The sequence below is a fragment of the Podarcis cretensis genome (genome assembly GCF_951804945.1).
Source record: "Podarcis cretensis genome assembly, chromosome: 12".
Classification (NCBI taxonomy): domain Eukaryota; kingdom Metazoa; phylum Chordata; class Lepidosauria; order Squamata; family Lacertidae; genus Podarcis; species Podarcis cretensis.
Window position 1 is genome coordinate 47,035,993 of NC_137181.1, and position 22,821 is coordinate 47,058,813.

The 22,821-nt window shown below is 44.9% G+C and overlaps 1 protein-coding gene across 1 annotated transcript in view; it reads left to right on the forward strand.

Annotated features, from left to right (window-relative positions):
- LOC307199409 (collagen alpha-6(VI) chain-like) overlaps positions 1–22,821 on the forward strand; it is an 83,423-nt gene that overhangs the window by 28,483 nt on the left and 32,119 nt on the right. Inside the window, exons 10-21 of the mRNA XM_079947143.1 lie at positions 1,294–1,643; positions 2,335–2,413; positions 5,487–5,632; positions 6,201–6,293; positions 10,938–10,991; positions 11,072–11,143; positions 11,251–11,277; positions 13,013–13,057; positions 13,137–13,190; positions 15,461–15,523; positions 18,916–18,981; positions 20,066–20,119. Of these exons, the coding sequence (XP_079803269.1) occupies positions 1,294–1,643; positions 2,335–2,413; positions 5,487–5,632; positions 6,201–6,293; positions 10,938–10,991; positions 11,072–11,143; positions 11,251–11,277; positions 13,013–13,057; positions 13,137–13,190; positions 15,461–15,523; positions 18,916–18,981; positions 20,066–20,119 (1,103 nt within the window). The remainder of the gene's footprint in view (positions 1–1,293; positions 1,644–2,334; positions 2,414–5,486; positions 5,633–6,200; positions 6,294–10,937; positions 10,992–11,071; positions 11,144–11,250; positions 11,278–13,012; positions 13,058–13,136; positions 13,191–15,460; positions 15,524–18,915; positions 18,982–20,065; positions 20,120–22,821) is intronic.

A 22,821-nucleotide genomic window follows, 5' to 3' on the forward strand; every position in this document is an offset into this window, starting at 1 on the left:
GGTGCGGCGGCTGCGGTAGGCCCCATTAGCTAAAGTGGTGCTTCAGGTTAAGAACAGTTTCAGGTTAAGTACGGACCTCCGGAACGAATTAAGTACTTAACCCGAGGTACAACTGTATCTACAAGTGAGATTACTCAACAAATTATCAATCCATGATCAATCAATAATTATTGTTTCTAAAATAAATTCTTTTCCTTCCTTCTGTGTGTATGGAAAGCTAATAGTTCACTTTCACTAGATGTTTTCCTAATATTTCATATCTGCTTAGTCCACTTGGTCTAAGATTCCACTAGTCAGAGTCCTCTTTCATTTCCAATTCAAATATCTCCTCGTCATTTATAAACTGTTGACAATTTTAAAATAGGAATTTCAAGGATGACCATGCAGCTCAAGGTATTTTCCAGCAGGCGTCTTCATAAAAACCAGCCCATAATCTCAGGGGAAGGCAGGCCATATTTCCTTGAGAACTTTGACAGCTCAAACTTTGGTCGCCCTTCCCTTAAACCAAGCAAACCCAAGTAAATGTATCCATCCATTAAATTTCCAAGTTTGCCTCTATATGGATAAATCCACTTCTTCCTTGGCCAGTAAAAAATCTTAACCGGTAGACAAAAGACAGTCGCGGAACCAAGAAATTACACAAAACAATGCCGTGAAAATCCCTGAAATGAGCAGTAATCGACTATAGAATTAAACTAAATCACAAAAATCAAAAAGTTTAAGGAAAAAATTAACCTAGAATTGAACAAAGCCATAACGGGATGCCATTTCACTGAACTATTCGGTTTCTTCAGAAGGAAATAGAGAAATCACATACCTTAAATGATTTTAAACAAACTCAAGAACAGGGCTGAAACACTTCCCTGAGTTTACAAAAAAGGTATGAAAACCTCAATGACAAGTTTTAGACATAGCCCTGTTTAAAGAAAGCCAAGCAGTAGTAATAAGGCGTTGAGGACTCAGCTGTGAAAACTCTAGTATTGCCTTTACAAAAAGGTTTAAAAAAACTTACAAAGGAAAACGAGATAAGCTGTTTTAAATTTTAAACAAACTCAAAAACAGGGCTGAAACTGCTTTAACTGATGTTAAAGACTGATCAAAAAATCTTAAGGCAGATGTTTCTCTAGATATCACCTGAGATACTTAGAAGTAACCAATCTCAAAGGATAAGTGGTTCAAGTTTGTTAGAATACAGTTCTGGACTGCTCCTTCTGTACCTATCTTCTTCCAGGGTTTACTTTTAAAATTAATTTGTGATTTATTTTTTTAAATCTTTGTGTTTCCCTAAAACAGTATGTTTTATGGATGTCGTTATTGGATTCGATATCTCATCTCAGAAAGCAGGAGACCATATTTTCAATGAGCAGCATCTTTTGGAGACTTATCTCCCTGATATTTTAAAAGACTTTACATCTTATGGGGCTGTGAGTTGCAACAAAGGAACAAAAACACAGTTCAGTGTGGCAAATCTAATAGAAAATACAGACACGCCTTTTCTGCGGACACTCCAAGTTGACCATGAAAAAATCCTAGAGGATCTCCGGAAAGTTAGGCTGAACGGCCCATCATATCTCAATGTTAAATTCCTAGACAGCCTTTGGAATGTATTTGAAAATGTATCTGGTAATCACATGCGAAGCCAGGTAAGTTATTCTAATGCTCAACAGATGATACTTAAATGCTTCGTAAGCAGTTTTTTTTATTGCATACTTGCCAGCTAACCCTTCGGAATAATCCGAATCTCCATCACTGTATCTACTTTGTAGTCGCCTGTCAGTCTTAACTAAGAGGAACAAATCTTCAGCTTCTCTTAGATTCTCCTTTTTCCTATCTTAAATTCAGTTAATCACATTTCTGCATCACTTCAAAAAAAATAAATTCAAAAGATCTGGATGAAAGTTTGTAATTTAGAGCACATTCTCCTAACAATATTTTTGGATGCAGTTCTTCCTAAAATATGCATTTTTGGAATCATATTTCCCTAATGAATGTTGGTATATTATTTTCACTAATATATGCATGGCACATATACATTTTGTACATTTTTGATTGAGGAACCAAATCACAAAATTCAGAAAAGTGCAGCTTTCAAAAGACAGCTGCCATTTGGATTATGTATTTAAATGCGCACTGAATGAACTTTCTCCTCCATCCCTAGTTCTACTTTATCTAAAATTAAAAAAAAATCCATTCCCCAGATGTGCGGTTATTCTTTCAGTCTAGCTAGCCATTAGACTATTTGATGAATGAAGTTGCACCATACTTTCATATATCTTGTTGCTTTTAGGGTATATACAGTTGCTGTTTCAGTCTTTCCTTTCTAATACTTTTTAGGTTTTGCTTGTTTTCTCCGATGGCTTGGATGCTGACAAAGAAGTACTTAAAAAGAAATCGGAAGAACTTCGAAAAAAGGGTACGTTACATAAAATCAGAATATAATTGTTTTAGCGCAGATTGTTGTTGTTGTTTAGTCCTTTAGTCGTGTCTGACTCTTCGTGACCCCATGGACCAGAGCATGCCAGGCACTCCTGTCTTCCACTGCCTCCCACAGTTTGGTCAAACTCATGTTGGTAGCTTCGAGACCACTATCCAACCATCTCGTCCTCTGTCGTCCCCTTCTCCTTGTGCCCTCCATCTTTCCCAACATCAGGGTCTTTTCCAGGGAGTCTTCTTTTCTCATGAGGTGGCCAAAGTATTGGAGCCTCAGCTTCAGGATCTGTCCTTCCAGTGAGCACTCAGGGCTGATTTCCTTCAGAATGGAGAGGTTTGATCTTCTTGCAGTCCATGGGACTCTCAAGAGTCTCCTCCAGCACCATAACTCAAAAGCATCAATTCTTCGGTGATCAGCCTTCTTTATGGTCCAGCTTTCACTTCCATACATCACTACTGGGAAAACCATAGCTTTTACTATACGAATCTTTGTTGGCAAGGTGATGTCTCTACTTTTTAAGATGCTGTCTAGGTTTCTCATTGCTTTTCTCCCAAGAAGCAGGCGTCTTTTAATTTCATTAAATAGTGCAGATAAGTTATAGCTATAACAATAAGGTGTTGTGCAAGGTGACATATGTAAGGCACTAAGAACATACAAAGGGCCTATTGGATGAGGTCAATGGTCCATCTAGTCTAGCATACTCTTTTCACTAGTCACCTGTGGGAAGTGCACCAGCAGGACTCACTTGGGAAGTCTGCTGTCCTGGCACTAACCAAACTCAACCCCATGTAGCTTCATCAAGATTTCTGTGTCATGTGCCTTCAGTTCATCCCCAGAGTAGCAGAACTGTTCAGATCAAAAGACTGGAGGGAGGAATTCCTTGACATTCAAGGGATAGAAAATGGAGACTCTTCAGGGTAATAAATGACCGAGTGGTATATACAAATTTTGTTGCATTAATATATAATAACATTCTTATTCCTGCCCTGTGGAATGCCCTCCCACCAGATGTCAAAGAGAAAAATAACTAGCAGACTTTTAGAAGATATCTGAAGGCAGCCCTGTTTAGGGAAGCTTTTAATGTTTAATAGGTTATTGTATTTTAGTGTTTTGTTGGAGGCCGTCTAGAGTGGGTGGGGAAACCCAGCCAGATGGGTGGGGTATAAATAAATAAATTATTATTATTATTATTATTATTATTATTCAGTGTCAGGGGCTGGTCTGAATCAGAAGATGGGGGATGCAATCACAGGAAGATCGGATCCTAACAAAAGAGGAGGGGGAATATTTGCCCCCCCCCCTTTGCTTCCAGCATCTCCAGAAGCAGGGAGACACAGAAGCAGCACAGTTGAGAAAGGAGGTGCCCAGCTATGATGTAGTAGCTAAGCAACCAGAAGGGAGGGAGCAGCTGGGCGATACATCAATCGAGAGTGGGGAGGAATCCCCTCCCTTCCCCCAAACTCAGAGGTCTAAGCGTGTCAGAGAACAAAGGAGATATAGGGGGAGAGGAACTTCCATTTGGCACACTCCTTGCTGCTGAAATCGCAAGGAAGAGTCAGAGTAGGCAGCTAATATCCTTGCAGAGAGTTGCCTGTTTGTGCTCATAACAGAATGCTGTAATAAAAAGGCTATAAATCTACCAAATGCTCATTAATTCTTACCGGTGAGCCACCGGAAGGGAGAGGGGAACTCCCGTACATGACATTCAGGATGTGCGCAGCACATCTCGAGCATGGGTTCAGCATTGGACTACTCTGGTTCTGTGTGGCAGTTATGTATCTCTGCAATATACAGCTACCACTGTAGTCCATGTGATTGTAGCCTTAAGGCTGGATTACTGCAATGTGCTCAATGTGGGGCTGCCTTTGGGCGTGGTTCGGAAGCTCCAATTGGTCCAACATGTGGCACCACAGTCTGCCCATATACCTTATATCCCAGCTTGATCACTGAGCTCATCTGCTGCAGTGTTGCTGGTTGTTCCTTGTGTTGGAAAGCCTCATTTGACAAAAAGAAAGGGCAGGGGTCAGCAAGGTTTACCATGCCTGGGCTGGTTCACTCCAGCGGAGATCCTTCCATAGGCTGGATTGCGCTCGCAGTTTCTGGCATGTGCAGATGTGATTTCCCGCGCCACAAAAGTGAGTCCCCGCACCGCACCACACCACGCCATGCCGCTCCACTTTCGCGCAGCACGCAGGGACTCGCCAAGCGGGCGGCTTGGTTTGGGGCAGCTCGTGGGGCAGTTAAATGACCCCTGTGAGTCGCTTGTGACCCATGGGCCTTAGGCTGCCAACCCCTGCCTTAGGGTCACCAGCCCAGTATTGTGTGCCTTCTTGTTTAACTTTTAAATACCTGCTGAAAACTTTTCTATTCCGTCAGGCAATCAAGAATGCATCTTTCCATTATAGGTGATTTCCAGTTTTAACATTTTTATATGTTTTTAGTGTACGGTTTCATATATGATTGTTAGAAACTGCTCTGATATTGTTTATGATTACAGTCGTACCTTGGTTTCTGAACACCTTCGTTCTCAAATGTTTTGGCTCCCGAACGCCGCAAACCCAGAAGTGACTGTTCTGGTTTGCAAACTATTTTTGGAAGCCAAACGTCTGACGGGGCTTCCGCGGCTTCCAGTGGGCTGTAGGAGCTTCCTGCAGCCAATCAGAAGCCAGGCTTCGGTTTCCAAATGTTTTGGAAGTCGAGTCGACTTCCGGAACGGATTCCATTCTATTTCCAAGGTACAACTGTAGCTGTATATAATTATAGATCCCATTTGTTGCATCCGTGAGAACTATTTTGGGTGCTAAGATGTTCAAACAAATCAGAAAGTTAGAGGATTATTTTGCTTCTTTGATCTGCTACTAAGTGGTGTCCCAGCCAGAGTTGTAAAAACGAAATGTGAAAAATGATATATTCTTCACTCCTCATTTTAGTTACCGTATCATACATAGCATGCGAGTTAATCCTTCAGGATAAGGAATTGAAAAATAAGAGATCAAATAATAGTCTGGGAAATAGATACGTGTAACATATTTTTAACAACCAATGTTTCAAATAGGACTGGATGGAATAATAACCGTTGCTCTGGAAGGAGCTACCAACTTTGCGGATCTTCTGGATATTGAATTTGGAAAGGGATTTGGATATAACAAGCAATTAAACATGGGTACACAAAATATTGCCAGCAGGCTGTTTTCCTTTGTGGTAAGTTTGTAAGACATTTAAAGGCTTAAGGGTCCATTCCTTTATGGTCCTCATACCAGAAAATAAACAGGGATGTGGGCGGCGCTGTGGTCTAAACCACTGAGCCTCTTTGGCTTGCCGATCGGAAGGTGGGCAGTTCAAATCCACGCTACAGGGTGAGTTCCCGTTGCTCTGTCCCAGCTCCTGCCAACCTGGCAGTTCAAAAGCATGCCAGTGCACGTAAAAAATAGGTACTGCTATGACAGGAAGGTAAACAACATTTCCGTGCGCACTGGTTTCCGTCATGGTGTTCCGTTGCGCTGGAAGCAGTTTAGTCCTGCTGGCCACATGACCCAGAAAGCTGTCTGAGGACAAACGCCGGCTCCCTTGGCCTAAAGCAAGATGAGCGCCGCACCTCTATAGTTGCCTTTGACTGGACTTAACCGTCCAGGGGTCCTTTAACTTTTACCTTTGACCAGAAAATAAGTGATTGGTATGGGGTGCAGTGATTTCAATTCTCTTCACATTTAAAGCTACAGGAATACTCTAAGGATATATGTTTCATCTGTGACAATTTCCTCTTTTTAAGGCACAAATTGCTGAGAGAACATGCTGCTGCAAATTCTGTATGTGCATGCCAGAGGAAGGGCCCCGTGGACCAAAAGGGAAAACTGGATCACAGGTATGGATGTTTTTGCATAATTTAATTTATTACAACCATCTATGTGTGTTGACTCCTTTCCACATGCAGTATCTTTCGTGTGGAAGCCTTTACCAGTTTCCTAATTTGAACATTCAAGGAGTTAATATGCCACTGATAAAATAACTTACACTTTAAATCCAATATTTAGCTTGTAGAAACTTGCCAAACGCTAATCAAGGAAAACAGAAATGCTTGGATTTTATTGTTTATTAATTCTGCAAGTTAAGATTTGATATTTCAAACTACAGTCGTACCTTGGATCTTGAACGCCTTGGCACCCGAACAAATGGGCTCCTGAATGATTGAAATCCAGAAGTGAATGTTCCGGTTTTTGAACGTTCTTTTGGAAGCTGAATGTCTGATGGGGCTTCCATGGCTTCCGATTCGCTGCAGGAGCTTCCTGCAGCATATCAGAAGCCACACTTTGGTTTCCGAACGTTTCAGAAGTCGAACGGACTTCTGGAATGGATTCCGTTCCACTTCCAAGGTACAACTGTATAGGAAATGAAGGCAGCCTTCCATGCAGTGGTAATGTTTTAGTGAATAATAATAGTAGTAGTAGTAATAATAATAATTTATTATTTATACCCCACCCATCTGACTGGGTCTCCCCAACCACTCTGGGCAGCTTCCAACCAAATATCAAAAACAACGCTTTGTGCATCCCAGATAAACACTTGTAATGTACGAGGTCCCTTCAATTTTAGAAAAAGTAAAAGAGCCTCCAGCTTGCATGCAAATATTCTAATAATAATAATAATAATAAATTTTATTTATATCCCGCCCTCCCCAGCCAAAGCCGGGCTCAGGGCGGCTAACAACACTAAAACAGTACAACATTATAAAACATTATAAAATGAATTAAAATCAAAATTGATGGCAACCATAAACTAAAGTCTTGTAAAGATTGCCAAAGGAGGGAGTCAGGCTGCGCCCTGACCAAAGGCCAGGTGGAACAGCTCTGTCTTGCAGGCCCTGCGGAAAGATGTCAAGTCCTGCAGGGCCCTTGTCTCTTGTGACAGAGCGTTCCACCAGGTTGGAGCCGCAGCCGAAAAAGCCCTGGCTCTAGTTGAGGCCAGCCTAACCTCTCTGTGGCTTGGGACCTTCAAGGTGTTTTTATTTGAAGACCTCTGTGGGGCATACCAGGAGAGGCGGTCCCGTAGGTACGAGGGCCCTAGGCCGTATAGGGCTTTGAAGGTTAAAACCAGCACCTTAAACCTGATCCTGTACTCCACCGGGAGCCAGTGCAGCTTGTATAGCACCGGATGAATGTGATCTCTAAGCGAAGACCTCGTAAGGAGTCTCGCTGCGGCATTCTGCACCCGCTGGAGTTTCTGGGTCAGTCTCAAGGGCAGCCCCACATAGAGCGAGTTACAATAATCCAGTCTGGAGGTGACCGTCGCGTGGATCACAGTGGCTAGGTCAGGGCGAGAGAGGTAAGGAGCCAACTGCTTAGCTTGGCGGAGATGAAAAAATGCCGCCTTTGTTATAGCTGCAATCTGCGCCTCCATGGAGAGGGAGGTATCGAAGATTACACCCAAACTCTTAACGGACGGTGCTGGCACTAATTGCACCCCCGCAAGAGATGGGAGTTGACCCCTCAGTCCCATGTCGTCCCGTCCCAGCCAGAGGACCTCTGTCTTCGAAGGATTTAACTTCAACCGGCTCCCACGTAACCATCCAGCCACAGCCTCCAAGCATCTGATCAGTGTGTCTGGGGCCGAGTCCGGGTGGCCATCCATCAACAGATAGAGTTGGGTGTCATCAGCATACTGATGGCAGCCCAGCCCAAAACTCCGGACAAGCTGGGCGAGGGGGCGCATAAAGATGTTAAAAAGCATCGGGGAGAGTATTGCACCCTGGGGCACACCACACACCAAGGAGTGGCGGGATGACAATTCCCCCCCAAGCGCCACCCTCTGTCCCCGACCAGAGAGAAACGAGCGCAGCCATTGAAGGACTGTGCCCTGGATCCCCACGTCGGCAAGGCGGTGGTCCAGGAGTTCGTGATCGACCATGTCGAAGGCTGCTGACAGGTCTAGAAGAATCAGCAGCCCCGACCCGCCTCGATCCAGCTGCCTGCGGAGATCATCTGTTAGGGCGACCAGAGCCGTCTCGGTCCCATGACCAGCACGGAAGCCGGACTGGAATGGATCCAGAGCTGATGTTTCATCCAGAAACCTACCAAGCTGTTCAGCAACCGCTCTCTCAATCACCTTACCCAGGAATGGTAGATTCGAAACCGGGCGGTAATTGTATAGATCTAAGGGATCTAATGATGTTTTCTTTAAGAGCGGGCGCACCACCGCCTCCTTCAGTTCCCCTGGGAATGTCCCGGTGCCAAGGGACAGATTGATGATATCCCCCAGGGGGGGCCACACCTCGTCTGGACACGCTCTAATCAGCCAGGACGGGCACGGGTCGAGAGGACAGGTGGTGGGCTTTCCAGCTCGGAGGAGTCTGTCCACATCGGCTGGGGATATCCAGTCAAAGTGGTCTAATACTGAACCCGAGGACAGTCGAGGGGCCTCCAGTTCCTTTATTGTATCCAAATTGGCAGGGAGGTCATGGCGGAGCAACAAGACCTTCTCCGCAAAAAAGCTCGCAAATGCCTCACAGCTGTGTGTCAAATTGTTATTTAAATTTGGCTGTCCTTCAAGGGACGTTAAAGACTGAATTATACTAAATAATTGCGCCGGGCGAGAGCTAGCGGATGCAATGGAGGCCGAGAAGTAGGACTTCTTAGCGGCCTTCACTGCCATCTCGTAGGTTTTCATAAAAACCCTATAAGATGTTCTTGAAGCTCCGTCACGGGCACCCCGCCATATCGCTCTAGCCGTCTGAGGTCCCGCTTCATTTTCCAGAGCTCCTCGGTAAACCAGGGAGCCCGGTTTCTGCGGGGTCGCAGAGGGCGCTTAGGTGCGATCTCATTGATGGCTGCCAGGAGCTGGGTATTCCAGGCCTCAACAAGCTCAATCAATGAGTCGCCAGGGGGAGAAAGGTCCCGCAAGGCTTGACGGAATCTATCAGGGTCCATCAGCCTCTGCGGGCGAGCCCAAATTGGCTCGCCACCCAAGCAGGGTGGGGGTGGAACGTCAATCCTGGCTTTCAGAGCATAGTGATCAGACCATGGCACCTTCATTGAAGGAAACATGATCACATCTATACCGACGCCAAAGATCAAATCCAGCGTGTGGCCTGCTTGATGTGTGGGACCCGAAACAAACTGGGAGAGCCCTAGTGTCGCCATGGAAGACACCAGGTCCAGAGCCTGTGAGGAGGGAGTGGCATCAGCATGGATGTTGAAGTCCCCCAATACCAATAGGTTAGGGAATTCCAAGGCCCAGCCGGCCACCGCCTCCAGCAGGCCTGACAGGGTGGCTGCTGGTGCGCTGGGTGGCCGGTACACCAGCCAGACAGCCAAGCTCACCTCGGAGCCCCACACTAGGCCAACACATTCAATGCCGGGGATCGATGGCGATGGTAGAGCCCTGAAAGAACAATCCTCCTGGATTGATAACGCCACCCCTCCCCCCCGGCCCACAGTCCGCGACTGGTGGAGGACGGAGAAACCCGGGGGCGCCATCTCTCGTAAGGTAACAGTATCCCCTTCGCGCACCCAGGTCTCAGTCACACATGCCAGGTCAACCCCCTGCGAGGTGAAGAAATCTCGCAGGGTGGCGGTTTTGTTGCCTATAGACCTGGCATTGCACAACACCAGTGACGGAGGTGAGTAATCCTTGCTCACCCTACCCTCGTCTCTCGGGATGGGGCGCAGATTGGAAGGGGTACGAGCATATCCGTATCTCGATCCCCTTTGCCTATGACATCTGCCCCCACCGCCATACCTCCCTCGCCCCTCCACAGTAGGAATCCCAAGCCTCAGATTCGCCTCCATTTACAGAATATAAAAGCAAACAAACAAAAAACAATTACACGAAAACAAAACCAATCCCCACCCCACTCCACAACCACCCCACCCCACCCCAAAATAAACCAAAACAAAAAATAAAATAAAAATACATGGATAAAAACCACCGCTTATGGTGGTACAACAAAGCAAAAAATAAAAACAGTTTAAAACATATAAAAACACTTCAAGCAACCGCTGCAGCCGCACCAGTGTCCCCAAAGCTGCTGTAGTGGTGAGTGTGGGCCCCGCCCCCTGGCCTGATGGAGAGTGGGCCTGCAGGGGGAAGAGCCCTCCCCACAAACGCACGGCAAAGCGGCAGCAGCAATGTTCCGAGGCCTCCTTGGAGCCTTATATGCTGAGGTGGAGTCTGGGGCCCGCCCCCAGGCCCAAGGTGGAGAATGGGCTTGCAGGGGGAGCGGTCCTCCCCAAGACTCACCGGCAAAGCGGCAGCAGCAGTGTTCCGGGCCTCCTTGGAGTCTTTTATGCTGAGGTGGAGTATGGGGCCCGTCCCCAAGCCCAAGATGGAGAATGGGCCTGCAGGGGGAAGAGCCCTCCCCACAAACGCACGGCAAAGCGGCAGCAGAATACTGAAGTTGCATTTATCAGACTGCACCTTTTCCTAAATATCGAGCCACTCTTAGAGAAACCACTTCATCTGAATGCTCCCCAAATTTCAGTATTGACCTTCTTTATTAAAATTTTATTTTCAGGGATCTACTGGTTTGCCCGGCCATCGCGGATATACAGGAGAGGATGGCGAGCCAGTAAGTTATATCAACGTTGAAATAATTTTTCAGTCCATAGTAGGGTCCTTGTTTCCACTGATGTCATCTTTCTCTTTTAGGGTTCCAGAGGATTCCCTGGGCCAGAGGGACCCCAAGGCTATAGGGGAGACCCAGGCAGTCAAGGAATGAAGGTAGGAATACACTTAAGCAATTAAAGTAATAATCAAAAGACGGATTTTGTAATGTTTTGTTTTGTCATTTAATGAACACCTGTTTTGTTTTGTTTTTAATATTTCAGGGGCTACAAGGCCGAACTGGAAGAAAGGTGCAGTAAGAAAATGTTGTCTGTGCTGTCTTATGTCTGCAAAAACATTGGGATTGTTTGGTGAATGTGAAAGATTTATAAACCTATTCCTGGAGTTATAATGATAATGATAATGATAATGATGATGATGATGATGACGACAACAATGGATGAGCTACATATTACATGAAATGAGTGTTAAAAAGCACCATTATTATTATTTTTTTAATGAGGAGCAGGCTTAAGAAACACAAATTTTGAGTTAGGGTGTGACAACATAGAGTCCCCACCAACTGCATATTCTTCTCAAAATCCCTGCATATGCTTTCCTCCACATAGGGTTCCCGATGCACACTTACTATCATAGATATAAATATGAAAGCTACAGGAGAAAGGGAGAGGGGAATTTGAATACAAAAATGGCTAGTGTCGAAAGGACTGAGCCCCTTCTTCTCCATTCCTCTTAAATATATAACCTTGCCAAGATGCATGGTGGAGTTCCATGTGGAGTTCCACCCATGCCACTTGAGGGGTGATTTGTCTAAGATTGTTTTGAATGAAAGAGGAACTGGAACCCACTCACTTGTTAGATATTGGATATCAGAAACGATTTTGCCTTCTCATAGGCAAAGGTAGGTTCTCAATCAGTGAGGCAAAGCCCTACATTAGTGTTCAACTGGTCCACCAGGCCCTCTCTGGCCAGCCCACCAGGCCTTTCCCAACATGTCACAGCCACAGTTGGCCATTGGCCATCACACCCCAATCACCAGCCCCTGCTCTGCGCTGTTTCCCCTTCTGTTAGCTCTGCAACCCGAGAGTAAGTAGCAAATTATGGGCTATGAATCTAGGATTCACATCTATAGTGATGGCATAGGAAGATCCAATTCAAAACCTTCTGGTCTCTGCTTTGTATAAGGTTGCCAGAAGTGAGTTATTTCCCTCCCCTATCTGGAAGTTTTTTTATGACTAGTACTTAACAAAACAGAATTCTTACTATTATGGGCAAAGTAAATGAATGTAAACAACTGGCTCAGTTGCATATTTTATATTTCTTAGTTCTGACCTGAGGTTAGGTCTTTAGAAAAGGTGGGAAAGGATGTGAAACTAGAGACAGATAACATTGCAGATTTTGGAGTAGATCATAGAGAGACACTGGGTCAAGGAGGGGGGCCCTAAAAATTGTTAGAATTCCTGCTCCATGATTGCAGTCATGGGACTGTTGTCTATCACATGACGGTGTATGTTTTGACTCCACAAAGTGGGAAGTGACAGAGACAGGATGTTTGTGTTATTGTGTTCCGTGAAGTGGGACTATTGTCCTTTTTTCTCTCTTTGCTGTCTGATGCTAGAGAGAGAGGGAGCCGTGTTGCAGTGCTCCATGTGTGTTTATATGTAAATAAAGTAGATTAGCCAAAATGCAGAGTTGCTGAGGTCTGTCACGCAAGCTGCGAAGACTCTTCGGATCCCTAAGTGTGCCGATGTCTGTTGGCATCGGTCGCTGTGGTGTTCAGGCAGAAGAAAGCTTTTGAAGCTCCCAAACAAAAGACCAGGAGGGAGAGTACATGCCAATCGGGCATGTGTCTCTGCCAGGGTCCTACTCAAGTGTAGGATGAGCTCCTGACACTATTCATAAAAATCCTTATTAGGCTTTGGTCAGGTGCTGGAGTTGACAAAGATTCTACTTTTCTTGGACTGTTTATGCAGGCTGATTATTCTGAGTAGCAGTGCAACTCATTGCCTGGTTTTGTTCTCTTAGGGAGAGAAAGGGGATGATGGATTTGATGGAATTCAGGGAGAAGAGGTAAGTTATTTTCCATCTGCTTGTGTCACAGTCTTTTTTTAACACTGGAAATAATTTAATTTTCAAAATCTTCTTCAAGGGATCACATGGACTCCCAGGACACAAAGGAGAAAGGGGGGATGCAGGCCTGCAGGTATATTTTCAAATTCTATCATTGCTTCCAAGTTTGACATTGAGCAGAGTTGGTAAGCCAGTGTACTGTATAAGTGAGGAACTTTTACATAATTTTCAAAGGAAAGGAATAGGTTTCGTATGCACAGACTAGTAAGAAGTTTAGGATAGCTGGGCTTCCTAAGATATTGAAAAAATGTCTATGTCTCATGCATGGGAAGATTGCAATTTCATTCATAAAATGTTGGCACTAAATTTTGACAGGGACACATTGTAGACATTGTGAGCTTTGCATTTTGCTTGGTGGGCTTCTCAGTTTCCGCATATGATAATCTGGGGAAAATATATATGGCTTTCCTTTTCAGGGGAAAGTTTCTGAACTGCCTGTACTGAGTGGCATCTCCCATCTGGAAAGCTGCTGTACTTTTTGTGACCTTGTAAATATTACAAAATCTATCAGGTGCCCCAAGCTAACTATCTCTCGCCAAACCGAGCTATCCACACCAGTTTGATGGCACCTGAAGGCACGAAAACCACAAATGACATTTACAACAAAACAACAACAAAGAAAAATGTGTTCCACATGGTTTAAAATGGCTTAATTGAGAACTGGATATAATTGTATTGTAGCGTTACTGGACTTTACCAATTGGTTGGGTGAGCGTTGCTCCCGGACGGGAGGAAGGAAGTCAAATGACACCGAGGGTTGGTTCAGAGAAAGAGTTTATTCTGCTCTCCGGAAGGCAGAAGGCACTTGCGTGGTCAGCTCACAGCAAGTCCAAAGAAATGAGAAATTTCATGCAGTATATATATATCCTCCAGGCACCCTCTCCCCCTTCCCCAGGAATCCAAGCATGTCAGCTTGTACACGCAGGCTGACATCACATATGTTCCTGCTCCGGCACTCTTAACCATAAAAGGGTATTCCTTCCTGTACTTCTGACCATAAAAGGGTATTCCTTCCTGTACTTCTGACCATAAAAGGGTATTCCTTCCTGTACTTCTGACCATAAAAGGGTATTCCTACTCTTATCTTGGAGCAAGAGGTCACCAACTCCAAGAACACACACAGACCTAGTCCAGGAACAGCGCCAGAGCGTGGTCAGGACATAAGATAAGACCTAGACATGTCATCCCTACTCTACTGGAGCAGCCAAGGTCATCCTTGCCGTCATAAACTGATAAAGGAGAGAGCTCTGAGCACTTGTTTATACAGCTGGGTTTTTGTTTATACATTGACTCAGAGCTCAAGTTAATAGATTTTAGCTAAGGAAAAATAGGGATTTTGGTGCAGTTTCAAACTCCCTGCAAAGTCAGTTTTGGGTTTGAGAAACCCATTCCTTCAGTATTAGTTAGCATGTCCCAGCCACCACTGAAAATCATGGCATCCAATAGATAAGAATCAGTCAGCCAAATGTCACCTGAAATAAATGGCTTTAATAGTCCGAACAAAAGGCTGAAATAGAAGAATCTCTGACCTCCACCAAGAGACCATTCCACAGTCTTGAGGGACGCTTCAGGGAATGCCCAGCTCGTTACCTTTGATATCTATTTCATGTAATGAATGCATATAGAGCAGGGTGTTACTAGTGGAACAAAGCGATATGGAGGCTCGTGCATGAAGGCTTTTAACAGTAAACATCAGCCTCCTGAATTGGGTCCAGAAGCTTGCAGGCACCCAGTGCAGCTGTTGCAAAAGAAGTTGGTTATGCCCTCACTTCCCAATATTCATTAAAGTAAAGGTAAAGGGACCCCTGACCATTAGGTCCAGTCGTGACCGATTCTGAGGTTGCGGCACTCATCTCGCTTTATTGGCTGAGGGAGCCGATGTACAGCTTCCGGGTCATGCGGCCAGCATGACTAGCTGCTTCTGGCGAACCAGAGCAGCGCACGGAAACACCGTTTACCTTCCCGCCGGAGCGGTACTTATTTATCTACTTGCACTTGTGTGCTTTCAAACTGCTAGGTGGGCAGGAGCAGGGACCGAGCAACAGGAGCTCACCCCGTTGTGGGGATTCGAACCACCGACCTTCTGATCAGCAAGTCGTAGGCTCTGTGGTTTAACCCACAGTGCCACCCGCGTCCCTCAATATTCATTAGCAGTAGCATTTTGTACCACCTGCAGATTCCGGGTCATATTTCAGTGCAGCCATATATCAAGCACATTAGAAAAGTCAATTGTGAAGGTCACCGTACAGGAAAGGGTAGCAAGGTCCCAACTCTCTCGGTTTTGAAACAGCCACAAATCAAAACAATCTGGGAGGTTTTCACAGAATTATTTTACATCTCCAGGGCAGCCCAGGACCAAGTGGACTTCCTGGTGATGAAGGTCAGAAAGGCTTCCAGGGAGATCCTGTAAGTATTCTCCGCACTCCATGAACATACTACTACACCATACATATGGTTGGCAGTTTCTGATTGTATTTATAATGCTCTAAAATACATATCAACAGCCCCTCTTAGGGCTCGCCCAGTCTTGCATTTTTCCTCTGCCTAGAAACCCAAGGGTCCAAGCAGTTTTCTGCTTGTCCAATGTTTTCCAGGCATGGGTCCAACTCAAGTGGTTTTGCCCTTGATCCACCACTTTCTTCTGGAAAATCCGCTCTTTAGCGATAAATCGGAACAAATGTCAATCCAGGGGGGGGGAAAACCTGATTGACATTTGCTCCAATTCAGCAGTAATATGAAAGGGCGCTACCACCCAGCACACCTGCAGCCACCCTGTCAGACCTGCTGGAGGTGGTGGCAGGCTGGGCCTTAGAGTTCCCAAACCTACTGGTTTTAGGAGACTTCAACGTCCATGCCGATGCCGCTCCCTCCTCACAGCCTCTGGACCTAGTGACTTCCATGGTAACACTAGGGCTCTCCCAGGTTGTTTTGGGCCCCACTCATCAAGCAGGCCACACGCTGGATCTGATCTTTGGGGCTGGCATAGATGTGATCATGCTCCCTGCTGTGGAAGTGCCATGGTCTGATCACTACACTCTGAAAGCCAAGATTGACTTCCTGCTCCTCCCCGGCTCGGGTGGCGAACCTATTTGGGTTCGTCCGCGAAAACTGATGGATCCTGATAGATTCCGACAAGCCTTGCGGAACCCTGCTCCTCCTGGCGACTCATTAGATGACCTTGTTGAGGACTGGAATAACCGGCTCTTGGCAGCCATTGATGAGATCGCACCTAAGCGCCCTCTGCGACCCCGTCAAAACCGGGCCCCTTGGTTTACTGAGGAGCTCCGGAAAATGAAGCGGGATCTCAGACGGCTAGAGCGAGTATGGCGACGGACTCGTGACGGAGCCTCAAGAACATCTTATAGGACGCTTATGAAAGCCTATGAGATGGCTATGAAAGCTGCTAAGAAATCTTACTTTGCAGCTTCCATTGCATCCGCTAGCTCTCACCCGGCACAACTTTTTAGAATAATTAGGTCAATAACATCCTTAGGAGGACAACCAAATTTAAGCACAAATTCGACCCACAGCTGTGAGGCATTCGCGAGTTTTTTTGCGGAGAAAGTCCTATTGCTCCGCCATGACCTCCCTACCAATTTAGATACAGTGACTGAACTGGAGGCCCCTCGACTGACGTCAGGTCCAGTGTTGGACCATTTCAATCGGATATTCCCTACTGATGTGGATAGATTCCTCCAAGTTGGTAGGCCCACCACCTGCCTCCTTGATCCATGCCCGTCTTGGCTGATTAGGGAGTGTCCAGATGTTGCGCGGACCCCCCTGGTTGAAATTACCAATTTGTCCCCTGACACGGGGACATTCCCAGGGGAACTGAAGGAAGCAGTGGTGTGTCCACTCTTTAAAAAAACTTCATTAGATCCCTTAGTAAAAGGTAAAGGTACCCCTGCCCGTACGGGCCAGTCTTGACAGACTCTGGGGTTGTGCGCCCATCTCACTTAAGAGGCCAGGGGCCAGCGCTGTCCGGAGACACTTCCGGGTCACGTGGCCAGCGTGACATCGCTGCTCTGGCAAGCCAGAGCCGCACACGGAAACGCCATTTACCTTCCCGCTGGTAAGCGGTCCCTATTTATCTACTTGCACCCGGAGGTGCTTTCGAACTGCTAGGTTGGCAGGCGCTGGGACCGAGCAGCGGGAGCGCACCCCGCCGCAGGGATTCGAACCACCGACCTTTCGATCGGCAACTCCTAGGCGCTGAGGCTTTAACCCACAGCGCCACCTGCGTCCCCCAAAACAGATCCCTTAGACCTATCCAATTACCGCCCAGTTTCAAATCTTCCATACCTGGGTAAGGTAATTGAGAGAGTGGTTGCTGAACAGCTTGGTAGGTTTCTGGAGGAAACATCGGCATTAGATCCATTTCAGTCCGGTTTCCGTCCTGGTTTTGGGACGGAGACGGCTCTGGTTGCCCTAACAGATGACCTCCGTAGACAACTGGATTGAGGCGGGTCAGGACTGCTGATCCTTTTAGATTTGTCAGCAGCCTTTGACATGGTCGATCACGATCTTCTGGACCACCGCCTCGCAGACGTGGGGATACAGGGCATAGCCCATAACTGGTTGTGCTCTTTTATCTCTGGTCGGGGACAGAGGGTGGCACTAGGGAGGGAAATGTCGTCGCGCCACTCCTTGGTGTGTGGAGTGCCGCAGGGCGCAATTCTCTCTCCGATGCTTTTTAACATCTTTAAAATTAGTGCCATTGCCTTCCGTTAAGAGTTTGGGTGTAATCCTTGATGCCTCCCTTTCCATGGAGGCGCAGGTTACAGCAACAGCCAAGGCGACATTTTTCCACCTTCGCTGCATCAAGCAGTTGGTCCCTTACCTTTCCCGCCCTGACTTAGCCACAGTGATTCATGTGACGGTCATCTCCAAGCTTGACTACTGTAATTCGCTCTACGCGGGGCTGCCCTTGAAGCTGTCCCAGAAACTCCAGCGGGTGCAGAATGCTGCAGCGAGGCTCCTCAAGGGGTCTCTGCCATGGGAGCATATTCACCCAGTGCTTTTCAAGCTGCACTGGCTCCCGGTGGAGTACAGGGTCAGATTTAAGGTGCTGCTTTTGACCTTTAAAGCCCTTCATGGCCTAGGACCCTCGTACCTACGGGACCGCCTCTCCTGGTATGCCCCATGGAGAGCCTCAAGGTCCATAAATAACAACACCCTAGTGGTCCCGGGCCCTAAGGAAGTTAGATTGGCTTCGACCAGAGCCAGGGCCTTTTCAACTCTGGCTCCGGCCTGGTGGAACGCTCTGCCTCATGAGACCAGGGCCCTGCAGGATCTGATTTCTTTCCGCAGGGCCTGTAAGACAGAGTTGTTCCGCCTGTCCTTTGGCTTGCAGCCAATTTGATTCCCTCCCCCCCCCTCTCTTCTTTTCTTTCTTTCTTTTCCTTCTCCTTCTGCGATAAGGCTACATTTTAATATTTTAATGTTCCATTATTTTAATGTTGTATTTTATTTTTGTTTTTAAGTTTGTAATCATTCATCTTGTTTTTATTATTGCTTGTAAGCCGCTCTGAGCCCGGCCTTGGCTGGGGAGGGCGGGGTATAAATAAAAAATTATTATTATTATTATTATTATTATTATTATTATTATTAATAATAATATTCTTGTTATATATAAAGAAAATGCATGTTTCTCAACTAATTAAAAACCTTAAGGGTGGATATATCTCAGATCTTGATTACACAATGAATGGCAACTTTTGTGTTACTCTGTATATTATTCAACACTTTGGTTTTATCTTCATGAAAGTAAACCTCAGCTTATTTTTTTATTTATTTAGGGAGATTCTGGAGCGGATAATGATGTAGAAGGAGCAAAAGGTTATAAAGGTTCACAAGGGTCCAGGGTAACTATTGATAATTATAGCTTTGCTTATATCTCTTTTGTTTTTGAACACTTGAAAGTTCAGTCCTTACTATAAGGTACTGAAGAATAAATAAAGATGACTACAAGCAAAATGGATAAATTGATTTGATGAATAATTTGATGTATTAATCACAGCTTTAGATAAGAACTTTCAATTCATTTAATTGAAATAATTTAATTGGTAGCATCACTGTTTCTCTTCTGCTACAGTTCACCTTCCCCCAAAAACTATTGAGTTTGTCTCACTACCCACCATGGCAATATTACATAACTTACATAATTAATTGAGTAAATTACAAAAATTGTGTTGTGATTATATTATTCTACCCCGTTAATTCAGATGCAAAGGAAGTGAAATGGGGGCAGGAAACAATCAGTTACTTCTCATTTGTGTACTGAATACAATACAATAGAAACCACAAATGGATTGATTTCTGTACTGGACATGGGACAAATAAGCAAAAATCAGCAATTACTGCTCCCGTTTCTGTTTTCATCGGAATTCTCTGACAACCCTAGTGGTAAATAATAAAAATTTATTTTTGGTGCCCCAGCCACTCCGTGTGGTTTCCAACAGAATATACAAAAATACAACAAAACGACACACATTAAAAGCTTCCCGGTAATCTTCATATATATAAATTGTTCAACCATTGGTACAAGAACCAGCTTGTGGGGGTGAGTTGAGAAATCCAGAAACAAAGATAGATGGATTAAATTACATGCAATCAGCTGGAGATGTTTTTATCAAGTAGCAAGCTTGTCACTTGACCCAGTTGGACCATTAAGGGAATAAGAGTTGCTATTGTTCCATCAGTGACCATTTGATAGTAGCACTGTAGTCATCCTGCAACAATTGACTCTTGGTCTTCCCTATTTATGTTTTTTATTCCTTCTACTTCAGGCACGTATACAAACATTACGTTTCCCCACCAAGGTGAACTGTGTGCCTGCTCTTTCTGTGTCTGCCCCAACAGAACTGCAAAGTGTGAAAAGCTGAAAGATTAAGAGCCACAATAATTGCTGCAGAAACCCTGATGTAAAGTTAAATTCTCTATCCACAGGGAGAAAAAGGATCACAAGGTATTACGGGCGAGAATGGATCTCCAGGAAACAGTGTAAGGACTAATGTAGCTTACCTGGGTTTTCTTAGTAAATAAAAGATTAAGCAAATTCCAAACTAGACCACATCTTTGGTATCCGAAACAATGCAGAACTTACTTTACGGTCCCTGATTGTGAAATGTCACATAAATCCTGTCTGATCATTTATAACAAGCCAACCTCAAAAGGGGCACACACACTGGCCTGACTCACCCCATGGCTGGGTCCCCAACTTAGAAGCATTTTAGGAGTGAGGGTCAAGGTCTTCCAGATATTTTTGGTGAGATGGCCACAAGACTGCCTGCACTGCTGCTGTGGTTTGCCATAGCAGCTGAAAAGGCTTTTTAAACTTAGAGTTTATAAAAATAAAAAATAAATGAATGCAGAATGCCTGACTTGGAGGGTGGGGTGGCCTCCTTGGCTCTTTCTCTGCAAGGTGAGGCAGAGGGGAGATGTGGGCCTAAGACCCTCGAACCTACAGGACCACCTCTCCTGATATGTCCCACGGAGGACCTTACGGTCTTCAAATAAAAACATCTTGGAGATCCCGGGCCACAGGGAGGTTAAGCTGGCCTCAACCAGAGCCAGGGCCTTTTCGGCCGTGGCCCCGATCTGGTGGAACGCTCTGTCCCAAGAGACTAGGGCCCTGCGGGACTTGACATCTTTCCGCAGGGCCTGCAAGACGGAGCTGTTACACCAGGCCTTTGGCCAAGGCACAGCCTGACCCCCTCTCTCCTTTTTTTTTTTTATACATATTTATTAAAGTTTTTGAATACCAATGCATAAATAATAAACAACATTACTTATATCATAACATAATTTCGTCACTTCTTTGGACTCCCTCACGTCTCCCGCTCCCACTTACATCGTTACAAAAAAAAATTTCCAAGCAAATTACCCCCTTGTTTGCAATCTTATCTCCGCTCATTTAAATAAAATCTAGCAATTCTCCAAAAAATTTATATTTTCCTTAATCTCACTTATCGTCAAATTCAGATCTAATTCAGTGGTGGGCAATTATTTATGATCTAGCATCCTTCTTAACATTCAACCAAATTACAATATTTTTGTAAATAAATCTTGAATTTCTTCCAGTCTTCTTCAACCCTCTCTTCTCCCAGGTCTCGGATTCTACCAGTCATCTCGGCCAGTTGCATATAGTCCATCAGCTGCATCTGCCACTCTTCCAGTGTGGGTAGATCTTGAGTTTTCCAGCTCTTAGCGATGAGTATCCTTGCTGCCGTTGTTGCATACATAAAAAATGTTCGGTCCTTCTTTAGCACCTTCTGGCCGACAATACCCAGAAGGAAGGCCTCTGGTTTCTTAGTGAAGGTATACTTAAATACCTTTTTCAACTCATTATATATCATTTCCCAGAAGGCCTTCACTTTAGGGCAGGTCCACCAGAGGTGAAAGAATGTTCCTTCATATTCTTTACATTTCCAACATTTATTATCAGACAAATGGTATATTTTGGCAAGTTTAACTGGGGTCATGTACCATCTATATATCATTTTCATTACATTTTCCTTCAGAGCATTACATGTAGTGAAGTTCAGCCCAGTGGTCCACAACCTTTCCCAGTCCTCAAACATAATATTACACCCAATGTCCTGAGCCCACTTTATCATAACCGATTTAACCATTTCGTCTTGTGTATTCCATTTTAACAGCAGGTTATACATTCTTGATAATACCTTAGTCTTTGGTTCTAACAATTCTGTTTCCAACTTCGATTTCTCCACCTGGAACCCTACCTTTTTATCATTTTTGAAGACTTCTTTAATCTGAGCGTAATGTAACCAGTCTCGCACTTTATCCTTCATTTTCTCCAAACTCTGCAATTTCCAATTGTCTCCATCTTTTTCTAATATTTCCCAATATTTTGGCCATTTGGCCTCCATATTGGGTCTTTTTCGGGCCTTAGCTTCCAGAGGTGAAAGCCACCTCGGAGTTTTGTTTTCCAATAAGTCTTTGTATTTTGTCCAGACATTAAACACTGCTTTTCTGACAATATGGTTCTTAAAGGCCTTATTGATCTTAACCTTGTCATACCATAAATATGCATGCCAACCAAAAGCGTTGTTAAAACCTTCCAGGTCCAGTACATCAGTGTCTTCGAGAAGTAGCCAGTCTTTTAGCCAGCAGAAAGCTGCGGCTTCATAGTACAGCTTTAAGTCTGGCAGGGCGAAGCCCCCTCTTTCTTTCGCATCAGTTAGTATCTTAAACTTAATTCTGGGCTTTTTGCCCTGCCAGACAAATTTAGATATATCTCTCTGCCACTTCCGGAAGCACTCCGTCTTGTCCACAATCTGCAATGTTTGGAACAAAAACAACATCTTTGGCAATACATTCATCTTAACAGCAGCAATTCGGCCTAACAAAGAAAGCTTCAATTTTGTCCAACTATCCAAGTCTCTCTTAATTTCAGACCAACATTTTTCATAGTTATCCTTAAATAGACTCAGATTCTTTGCTGTTATATTTACCCCTAGGTACTTTACTTTTTTAACCACAGTTAGTTCTGTTTCTCTCTGAAACCGTTCCGACTCTGTATCTGTCAGATTTTTTCCCAGCACCTTAGTTTTCTGTTTATTTAGTTTGAATCCCGCCACCCGACCAAAATCTTGAATCAATTGTAATACTCTTATTGTACTAGATTTTGGCTCCTGCAGGGTCAGAACTAGGTCATCTGCAAAAGCTTTAAGTTTATATTG